The sequence below is a fragment of the Arvicola amphibius genome, chromosome 12 (assembly GCF_903992535.2).
Source record: "Arvicola amphibius chromosome 12, mArvAmp1.2, whole genome shotgun sequence".
NCBI lineage: Eukaryota > Metazoa > Chordata > Mammalia > Rodentia > Cricetidae > Arvicola > Arvicola amphibius.
In genome coordinates this window covers 33732973-33744179 of record NC_052058.2, presented here as the reverse complement: position 1 = coordinate 33744179, position 11207 = coordinate 33732973, and the positions used below count along the sequence as shown (strand labels likewise).

Sequence of the window (11207 nt, the reverse complement as noted above, 5' to 3'; positions counted from 1 at the left end):
AGACTGTACTGGTCTTTGCACTGAGGCAGGCTGACTCTAGTCTAGGACCATTGCCTCTTAGGGACTCTTCTCTAGGCAGTGCAGTTGGGACTGAATCGCCCCAGAATGCAAACTGTAGGTGGCCCAAAGGAGAGCAAGCCTACTGTGTGGCCTCAGGCAGGTTTCTGAGCTTCCTGCATCTTAGTGGCCTCCCATTTGAAGGGTGGCGGTAATGGTTGCTCATGTGAAAACTAAGAACTTTGATTATCCTCCCTGTGGAACATCCATGGGCTCCCTAACATCTGCTGCCCCCAAAGCGCTTGGTCTCAGGCCTAAAATCTCCATCCGTAAATGCCTACAGTGCCAGATAAGGAGAGAAAAGAACGCACAGAAAAACCTCTGGTGCTGTGATTCCAGACACAATTTTGTCTTTTGGGATAACTGCTATATCTGGGAATTGTGCTATATGCTTATTATGAGGACCTAGAACAAGAACAAAATATTAAAAAGGATGATAGAAATACCACTGACAGGTCTCTCAGTAAGAATTAAATCAGGTTATAACCTAAACTAGAGGAAGAAGTGAGAGAGGGAAGAGAGGAAGGGAAAGAGGAGGAAGGAGGGCGGGGATTCCTAAAATTTAAATGCCTAAGCACCACAAAGCACTCACACATTTACCTTATAAGGGAAAACAGAGGCCATGTCATGAGATTACTAACAAATCCCCCAGCTATTGTCCCACTCTATGTAGCCAGACAGGACCTGCAGTGTTGCCTTGCCCTGGATTGGAGAGAGTCTAGACAGCGTCAGTTCAAGCATGTCCCTTGAAGTTTGGTTGCTGTACTTGGAAATCTTTGCTCTTTGGTTGGGAGGTTAGAGTTCTGTTATCTTCGGAAAGCTCTGCCACTTTATCAGGGCCTGGCCAGTTACAGCTTAACCTTCCCAGAAGCCAGGGCTAAACAATACAGGTGTGTGGTCCTGTTTTAATTATTTTATCTTTAAATTAGTTTTTTAAAGCATTGGAAGCAAGTTGTATGAATCCCAGGGCACCAGCCAGAGGCTTTGCTCCCTACATCACCTCTGGGCCCTAGAGCTCCTCGCTTTTGGTAGGGTGTCTGGGGGCTGTAGCCGGGGGGCAGTATAGACTTGCATCCTGTTATCCTGCCATTCAAATGTGATGACTGCGCACCCAAGACCACGGGGCAGATGAGAACAAAGGTGACAGGTGTTTGGTGGGTCAAGTCATAACCACAGGGTCGTGGGGGAGCGATGGGATACATAAGGAAGGGCTCTAACCTCAGAAGCCATGAGCTGCAGGTGGCCGCTGAGTACCAGAAACACACAGATAGATGTGCAACAGCCTCAAATTGCACAGCACTGCTGAAAGATCACACAGAAGCCATCTACTCAACACCATTGTTATTCTCTGATAGTCTCAAGAGGGTATTGTGGATACAGGAAGTCAGATAAAGGACAGAAATGGGCTCAGACTTAGGGTGGTTTGATTTGGGATATTACTCTACCATAGGCTTGTTTGGGTATTAAAAGCATCTTGACTCAGTGATATTATCCATAAAGGAGGAACTTACAGAGGATAGTGCCGTCCCAAGTTAAAGAATAGCTGAAACATTGGAAAGTACTACCAGCATTAAGCACGTCTCTCCTTGGCTTCTTGAAAGGACGGCTACTACAGAAAGCTACTCTCACGTGTGCTTTACATCTGTGGCTGGTGATAGGCTCGTACTAGAGCCCCAGCAGTGGCCCAGAGGACCTGCCATTGCTACTCTTGCCGTGGAGACCCTTCTTGGGGACCCTCGGTTTCTGCGTCACACTCCCAGGGCCCGCTGGAGGGTCTCCTTGGCTCTTGTAAGGGCCACTTCTGAAGGAACAATCACATCAGGTGTCACACCCACCCCTTCCCACGAGCTGCCGTCTGCGGCACCCACAGAGCGAGCTGTGGGGATGGTGATGTAGAGGTGGGTGTCATCCACGTGGTAGGTCTGTGGTGGCTGGCAGCCTCCACTGGTCACTTCACCAACGACCAATGCCCGGCCCAGCCTCTTCATGATGTAAGTGAATTCCTCAGCGGCGCCAGCTGTCACACCACTCGTGAGGATGGCCACATTTTTCTTGGAACCGTAGCGCTCACCTGGAAGACAGAGGCCCTTCAGCACAGAAGCAAATCAACACCTCACCATTTCTGCACTATCCAGATGAGATGAAGAGGAACACAGGGTTAGTCTTGCTCTTTTGTGTCGATATGTGGGCCACTGGCCTCAGGCTGCCTCTGTGTTTCAGGCAAGAAAGGCATGCCTTTTCCTGAGTTTTTGGCATGCAGCTGTGTCCTGAGTAATGGTACCCCCAACTCTAACCGGAGAGTCTCTTTGCTTTGGGCCCCCAGAAGAGCAACATTTGTTACTTCATTGTTTGGTGGTTGGTTGAAACTTTTGAGTAGCTACATTAACAAGTATAAAAGTAAACAAGCTTGTATAGTTATAAAGTTAAACAGACAAAATTAACTTTAATCATGATTTGATTAGACAATATGTCAAAGACACATTTATTTAAAATGAAATCATTGCACCGAAGCACAGGGGTTCAGCTCTCTGCTTCTCCCTGCCCACTTCTCCTGTTAGGGCTCCCCCTATCCTTTCTCTCATTTCTGAAACAGGTGTTCTAAATCTGGTGTGGATGTTACACTGAAAATCCATCTCAGTAAGGACCACTCACATTTAGGGTCTTAGTGGCAGAAGGTGTTCTAGAATCTTTAAATCTGAGGTTATCCTAACCTTCTGGTTTTGAACATCTGTTTAAATTTAGAATTCACCTGATTCTGATTGTTTTTCTCCTTGAGAGTTTTCAGTGTTATTGGATAAATCCTGGAAGCTATGGTGACAAAACACTCATGCAATGGGAAAGTGTAGAAAGGAAACAGGCACATCTCCGGTCAGAGGTACCCTATTGGCATCCCTTATGGCCTCGTGGGGGATGGGAATACAGGATCCACACAGGGCCCTTGATTCTGCATGCTGGGCAGAGGGAGGGAGGCCATTCACCAAGAAACATGGCTTTGGGAGTCAGGGGTCTATGAAATCCAGGGATGCTTCTGCTGCTCTGGATGTTCTCGGGCCCAGACAAGTAAAGGAAGGCCTGTTAGAATCTGGACGTTTCTCCAGACAGTTGTGATGAGCTGCTACCGAGAGTTCAAACAAGACAAGCTCTGAAAACACCCATTTGATTAGCAAGGTGTGTGTGTGTGTGTGTGTGTGTGTGTGTGTGTGTGTGTGTGTGTGGTGGGGGTGTCCTGGTTCTGCATTTGTTCTACAGGCTGCTAACACTACCGTCAAGAGTGGGGGACATGCAGGTGTCAAGCAAAGTAACATTCGAATCTTGGCTCTTTCACTTGTCAGCTGAAGGATCCTAGACAAGACATTCAAGCCGTCTAATGCCCACTTTTCTTCTCTAGACGTGTGCTCTCAGATCCTGAAGGGTGTCCTGATATTACGTCCAATGGACCAGAACAGAGACCATATGATCTGTTATTGTTATTTTTATATACTCTCAAGTTGTCTTTCTCTGTTTTTTTTTTCCAAGAAAGTTTTAAAATGAGAACAGGGAGAAAAAGACTTCATTTACCTGTGAGCTGAGTGTGGGTCCAGAGTTCGCTGACAGAGTCATTGGGTCGGCTGTAGATCTTGTCCAGCAGAATAGGGGGTGACTCATCAAAGAAGTAGGAACACAGGGCTGAGATGGAGGAGGTGGGGCCGCCAATGTTGAACCTGAGGGAAGCAGAGACAAAGAGGGTTGGGCTCACAGAGAGATGCTCAGAGTCCCCTAGAGCTTGGGTCTTTGTCCTGTGCAGAAGGGTTCTAATTTCACGACATCTCTGCCCTTTGTCCCTTGTTAATGTAGCTACTCAAGGGGAGCCTTCGCAGTTCCATGGGTGACAGGATCCAGGGGATTCCACAAAGCACGAGCTTCTTGAGACTAAAAGAGTCTGTGATCAATTACTTTCAGAAAATACTGGCCGGGTGTGGCAGCTCGCACTCTTAATCCCAGCACATGAGAGGCAGAGGATGGGGGATTCCGCAAGTTCAAGGCCATCATGGCTTCATAGTGAGTTCCAAGTCATCTGGGACTACACAGTGAGACCCTATCTCAAAAGAACAACAGCAATAATAACAAAAGAAAGAATCAAAAAGAATGAAAAGAAAATCCTGGATTTGGAGCCTGCTCATGTATATTAGTGTATTAGAGGCTCTGATGAGTCCTGTAATTAGGAATTTGTTGAAATTGTTTTCCCACATATAAACCATGGACTGCTCCTCTGCATCCATACTGCGTATGAATAGAACACAGAATCTATTAAGAGTAGCAACCCAAGTTACTAGCGACCCTTGATGTGGTAGAAAACTCAAGATTGTGGGAGTACAGGGGGGTGGGATGCATTCAACCTTGCATGACCCTTGCCTCTCTGGGGATGACAATGCATCAGGAGACTCTTCCAGCGGACAGTCAGGAGCCATCAGGGCTCTTGCCCTCAGCATCTGACCCCCAACCCCAAGTCAGAACAGTCTAGGCCAAGGGTGTCTGCAGCTGGGCTTCTCCTTAAAAAATAAGGAAGATATTTAATTTAAAAAAAAGATGCTTGCCCTGGTGTTGGCTCTGGTATTCGTTAAGGTGTCTAAGGAATAAAGTGACCAGCTGGGTGTGTAGAAAACCTGGCCACAGAAAACGATCTCGCAGGGAGGAGGCCAGGCTCGCTGTGATTCAGCGCCACCTAGTGACTATTTGTAGTCATGCAAGAGCTGCAATTACAACAGGCCTGGGTGCTTAGGTGGGCAGCTGCTTGAGTCTTTCTCCAGCAGCAGGGAAGTGGAAAAGGTTCACATGGGAGACATGCAGCCTGATCTTTCTCGTACTGGCGGGTGGTGCCCGGGACATACCCACCAATAGGCCTGGGTCTGGGGGGAGGCTTGAGTCTGCCCACTGCCCGAGGACTCTTCTGCTTGGAGGAGTGGGGTTGGTGATGATGGGGGTCAGTGGGAGGAACTCACCCCATAAGAACTGTTTTTCTTTCTTTTTTTCAGAAGCAAAGGGAGGTGAGTGAGTGAAGATGTCCAACAACCATTTTGTCATTTAAAGATTTCTTGTTACAACAGCATCTGTTCATTTTCAAGTTGTCCTAGGGACCCTGGCTTTGTGGTGCCCAGGAGAATGGCTGTCTTGGGAGTGATGTTGCAGAAGTACAACCACAGTGGAGGGCTGACAATCAGGATTATGGATTATACAACCCCCACCCCCAGAGCTACTGACATAGGGTTGGCATGGGGCCATGGATCAGCAGTTTTTATCTTTCTTATCCCTGCTCCCCATCATTTGATTTCTTTTGCCTGGCAACAGATGTGGGGTAACTCTTCATCCGAAATACACATTGAGATCACGGGGGAGCTTAAAAAATTACCAGTGCTGAAGTCCTTTCAGCTAATAAGATTTGAACTTATGGGCTAGCTGGCCAGATCCCTGACAGACTGGTGGCCTGGTTCCTTTCAGCTCCTTGATTGTGTCGTGGGGTCCCCCACGCCCTCTGCTTTGGCCTGGAGCTCTGCCTGCCTTCAGCCAGTACCATGGCTCAGCCTGGAATCTCTGCCTCATGCACTGACCTCATGTCGATGATCAGGGCGTCCGTGTGCACAATCTTTTTCCAGACATGTTCCACCAGCAGCTCAGAGACCTGGGTAAGCAGCTCACAGTCCCCAAACATGTCGAACCTCAGGTAGCCAATGTTGTCCTCCAGCACGTTTGTGTGGAAAGAAAACTTGATCAGATCTTCGAAGGCTTCCGGGGAAGGGATCTGAAAGAGTGGAAGCCTCGCTTAGATCAGGAGAGCAGTAAAAGGCAGAGCCCGGGAGAGCGGTGCCACGGGCTACTGAGGAAATGGGAAAGAGTTAGTGGTAGCTGGGAGGGTAGCATGCGGGCGATGGGCCTGGGATGGGAGCCATGTGTGACATCCTTGCAGAGAATGCTCAGTCTACCAGTCCCTCAGCTGGTGTCTGGAGAGTTATGGCTCTTCCAGCTTCACCAGACACTCCTTACGTCCCTGGGCCCATCTCCTCTGCTGAGACATGAAGGCAAGAAATTAGCAATCTTTTTCAGCGGCCTGGCCCTGGGACAGGTCCTTCGTAGCCCTCATCACATTTGACAGTCATCCTGTATAGCGACACAATTAATTTTATCTTTCCAGGACACTTCTGCAGCACAGACAAGGTGACTAACTTGTCTGAGACCATTACAGACAGGAACAGGTGAAAAAAGAATCCACTTCAAATTCAATCCGCTCTTTCACTCTCTGACCCTGGCTGTGCTGGAAAAACAAATCAAAACAAATACACAGGCAAAAAAAAAACTTGACAGTTTTGGAAATCGGGGTCCTGGAAACCTAGTACAGACCCCCCCTGCCAGTATGGCTCTACTTGTTCTCCCCCACATACTGTTGTAGGTGGTGGGACTCAATGACCTAGACAGAGGTGGTCTTGACAGTGGCCCAGAGCCCTTCCTTTCCCGTAGCTCTTGTCTGATTTCAGGCGCTTGCCCTGCTGCCGGCTCCCTGTGGAAACTTGAGTCTTATATCTTTGTGCTCTCTGCCTCTAGATGTTTCCATGTGGCAGAAGTCTATGTAGCCCTAGCATGCGAGAGTCCTGATCTCCCACGGTTGGAGGACAGACGCTGAGAGACGCCTTTCGCCAGCAGAGGGCTGGTTCTCGGAGGCACTCCCCACACTTGCCAGGTGCCAGCAGTATCTGCCATGCCCTTACTTCCTCCTTGTCCTCTTAGCACCTCCCAGCCAAGCCACTGGTGAGAGAGTGGGTGGAGAGGTGGTGGGAGAGCTCTGTGATGGAAGGTTTAGGTAGAATGGCACGGGGCCGGGAGGGGGGGGGGCTCTGTGAATCCCATGCAGTTTGGCCTTACCCTGGTCATTTCCCTTTCCACACCCTCCCAGCTGCCACAATCAGCACCCATTGGTGCTCCGAGGTTCTTTGGTGCTGACTTTCAAGTTTTCTGACTGCAGCCACTTTGCTTCAAACTCCCCATCAAGCTGTTCCTTGGAACAGACAAATATTCACACACCTCACGTCAGGATGTGTACTGGTCATTGTTTGGAGGGAGGATGACAAGTGGACTCTGCACACAGGCTTTTGGGATGCGCCTTAGTGCCCAGCCACTCCAGAACCCGTGTCGCATCTAAACGCTTTACCTCTAAGGACACAGTGCACCCACATAAACTTCATCCTTTCCAGAAGGGGAAAATCCCCTGTTGGAGCCTCAGACAACTTGGCGACTCCCTTCCCCATCACTGATAAACTCATGAGAACTCTTGTCTTCTACCTGGAGATACAGTCTTGCATTGCGCATGTAGGCACACACATGCTGACAACGGGAACAACTCACTCCCAGGACTGGACCAGGCCAAGTCTTTCTTGTATCTTACCTGCATGGGCACAATTCCAGGAATGCGATCTTTGGCATCTTCTGGGATGTGTGCTGTCTTCAGGTGTGGGTCGCCAGAGAGCATTTGCAGGTCTGCTCCCAGCATCTCAGCTAAGGCCCCTTCTGAAGTCACCCTTGCATACCGGCTCTGCAGACGACTCAGCTTGGCAGCCATCTTGGCTCCCAACTCAGGGGAGGCATAGTTATCTGCCACTAGCTTCCCAGCTGTCTGCAGTACTGTGGGCACCTTGGCGCGCAGGGCTACTATGTCCTGGGCTGTGGAAAGGGCCTCACTCATGGGCACAGTGATGTCGGGTTCCACACCAGCCAAGTCCCAGGCCTCGCCAGTGGTAGCACTCAGAGCCATCTGGGTAGGCATGGAGGCATATAAGGTGCTGTTGCCCACCTGGTAGATGCCCACAGAGAGTGCCCCTCCGGCTGTGGGCTCTCCAATGACTGTGGCCCGCTGTAGGTCCTGCATGGTATGAGCAAAGGCCTCGGCTGCAGAGCCACTGGTGTGGCTCATGAGGATGTAGAGGTCCTTGTGGGGACCATAGCGTTTCCCAGCAACCAGTGGCAAGGTCCATATCTCTGTGACCCTAGATGTGGCCCTATCAAAAACAGAATAGAGGTGCTGGCGGGGTTCCGCCTCGAAAAAATAGGAGCAGAGCAGGGGCACTGCCGAAGAGTAGCTGCCAGGATTGTAGCGCAGGTCAACAACCAGAGCCGCTGTGTCCACGAGCCTCTGCCACACCAGTCGTACTAGCTGAGGCCCGATGGCCTTCACTGTCTCAAGCTCAGCCATGGCATCGAAACGCAAGTAGCCCAGCTGACCTGGTAGCACATCGGTTTTGAACAGAGCCTCGATGAGATAGGAGAGTTCCTCTGGGGAGGGAACAGCAGGGGGTGGCAGAGGCACCTCCTCTGCTACCAGCTCACCAGGGCTGTGGAACACCAGCAGGCGATGGTCCTCAGATACCTCCTGCAGGTCAGCTGTGAGCTGCGAAGCCAGTGACTCCAAGTCCACAGCCGTGCGGTAGGCTCCTTGCGCCAGCTTGGAGCGTAGGAGAGCTCTGGCCTGCCCCGCGACCTCTGGCCTGGCGTAGTGAGCCTCCAGCAGGCGACCGGTGCCTTCTACCAAGGTACCCAGGCTGCGATGGAAGTCCAGAACCTCCTGAGCTCTCTCTAAGGCCTCTTCAGCCAACACAATGGCATCCGGCACCACACCACCACCCAGCCAGGCCTCGCCGTGGTTGTCAATAAAGGTGAGCACAGGTACAGTGAGTGCCAAGCCGCCCTCCGGCGAGTCCAGCAGCGGCACCGTGCAGGTGTGCAGCAGGCTCCCTGCTGTGATTTCACCTACCAGGGTGGCCCAACCCAGGGACTGCATTAGGAAGGCGAACTCCTCAGCAGCGGTAGCCGTTCTGTGACTCGTAAGCAGATACACCCCACGCTGGTGGCCGTATCGTTGGCCTAGCAGCTCCCTGTGACTGAAGTGTTCCTGGGTGACATTGTTGCGGCGGTCATAGGTGGTGAAGAGGCGCATAGGGCCAGCCTCGGGGCCCTGGAAATAGGATAGCAACAGAGGCACAGTAGAGGATGGCCCCCCAGGATTGTGGCGCAGGTCCATGATGAGGTGCTCTGTGTCCTGCAGGGGCTCCCACACCTGGCGCAGCACATAAGGGCCCAGTACCCTCAGCGCAGAAGTGTCAGCAAATCTGTCAAAGCGCAGGTAGCCCACGTTGCCCGGCAGCACGGATACCTGAAACACAGAGTCCACTAGGGCCCTCAGAGCAGCTTCTTCCTTGGGCACCTCAGGAGCGGCTTCTGGAGGGTCGTTAGGCCCAGTCTCAAGCCTAGAGGAGCTTTCTCTGGGTCCAGTGACTCTCACCAGGAGCCTGGGATCCTCGGATACAGCCTGCAAGCCAGCATTGAGCTTTGTCACTAGGTCTTCCTCCGAGACCACAGCTGAGAAGTCCATGCTAGCCAGGCGGTGTAGCAGGCCTGGCACTCGGTCCACCAGTGTGTAATAGTCCTGCAGGGCTTCCTGAAGCCGGAGCACCACCCCTGGAAGGGCACGGCGCAGGGTGAGGATGGCCAAGGCCTTTTCTAGAGCTTTCTCTGCTGGTATCCCCACGCAGGGCAGCACTCCACTGCCTTCCCACGTCTGGCCACCTCCTCCCAAGGGCCCCAGGGACCTGGACACAGGCAGTGTGAGGAAGAAGTTGGACTGGCCTATTCTCAGCTTCTGCAGGTCCAGGGCACCACCCTCCGTCCGCTCGCCCACCACGATGCCCCTCCGCATCTGCTTGAGGATGTAGGCGATGTCCTCAGCCACACCCCCAGTGCGTCCACTGGTGAGGACTACCACGTCTTTGTCAGCGCTGTATCTCTCCCCTAGGACCTTGGGCAGGGTCCAGATCTCGGTGGTGGTATTGGAGGGGCGATCATAGATGGTATCCACGTGCATGACGGTGTTCCCAGGGTACAAGTAGGAGATGAAATAAGGGATCCCAGAGATGTGCCCACCAGCACAGTCCCGGAGATCGAGGACCAAGGACGAGGTGTCCATGAGCTGCCTCCACATATGGGTCACCAAGAACCCCCCCAGCTCACTCAGTACCTCCTGGCCGGGGAGGTCATCCACTCTTAGGTAACCCACGTTGCCCTCAAGGACTTCATGGTGGATGCTCTTCTGTAGCTGGGCCAGCAGTTCTTCTTGGGTGAGGTTGGTGAGTGTCGCTGCTGGCTGGGGAGCCTCGAGGGTGGTGGGCTCATAGGAGATAAAGAGGCGTGGGTCATTCAAGGAACTCTGCACTCCGGCTGTCAGCACATGGGCCAGCGTCTGAGGGTCTGAGATGCCCAGAATCTCACGACTCTTCATAGCCTGCTCAATGGCTGCTTGCATTCCCATCAGGTTCTCGGGGAAGCAGTAGTTATCCAAGAGGACCTTGGCCAGGTCCAGCACCAGGCTCGACTGGAACAGGTGCTGCATGGGGTCTGCCAGAACACAGAGCAGTGTGGGCAAGACCAGGACCCATTCTCTCATCATTGGGATCCCAGGAGCCCTGTCTCCTGAGTTAGAGCTCCCTTAACTGTCTACAAGACCGGGATCCTGCTCTCACAGCTGCCTTTCTCCCTTGTCCTTCTTAGCAGGCAGACAGAAGGTCTGGGGCTCAGCGTGGGAGTTAGATGTGAGGCTTCCAGCTCTGGTAAGCCTTTAATCCTGTCTAATTCAAGTGCGTGCACCAGGGCACTAGGAAGAAGAGGCCAGGGTGGTTTGACCCGGAAGAAACACGGCATCTCATCTTGCTGAGCCATGTCTGCACAGAGTGACACAAACAGTTGTGTTTATTTTGAGCTCCTGCCACGCAGTAGGTCCTGTGCTGTGCTTTCCACACTCACAGTGTTTACTAAAGCCTTGCAAATGGGAGTTGTTAATCTACAAATAAATATCATTTTCCCACTACTGTGGGTGACCCACGGCTCTGGAATCAGGTAGATGTAGTTGGAGGTTCTGCGGCTGTCTCTTCCATAGATTAGGAAAACATCTCATTTATTCAGGAGGCTATGTGAGTTATTGGGTAGATTAAACATGAAAGTTTTCACAAAGCAGTGCAGTGTCTGAAAGTTACCAATGAGGGCGCCATCACAAGTCTATAACAGGTCACATATATATTTTGTTGCCAGGGAGTTCAGTAGCTAATTGATCTCACCATTTCAGATGGGGACCCGTGAGA

General features: G+C 51.6%; 1 protein-coding gene across 1 annotated transcript; it reads right to left on the bottom strand.

Annotated features, from left to right (window-relative positions):
• Positions 1-1440: 1440 nt before the first annotated feature.
• Positions 1441-10519, bottom strand: Rbp3 (retinol binding protein 3). Its single transcript, XM_038349866.1, has 4 exons — positions 7469-10519; positions 5643-5833; positions 3616-3758; positions 1441-2128 (listed from the first exon to the last, which is right to left on the bottom strand). Exons 1-4 carry the CDS (start codon positions 10517-10519, stop codon positions 1806-1808), a joined length of 3708 nt encoding a protein of 1235 aa, XP_038205794.1. The 3' UTR covers positions 1441-1805.
• Between the last annotated feature and the right edge of the window lie 688 nt (positions 10520-11207).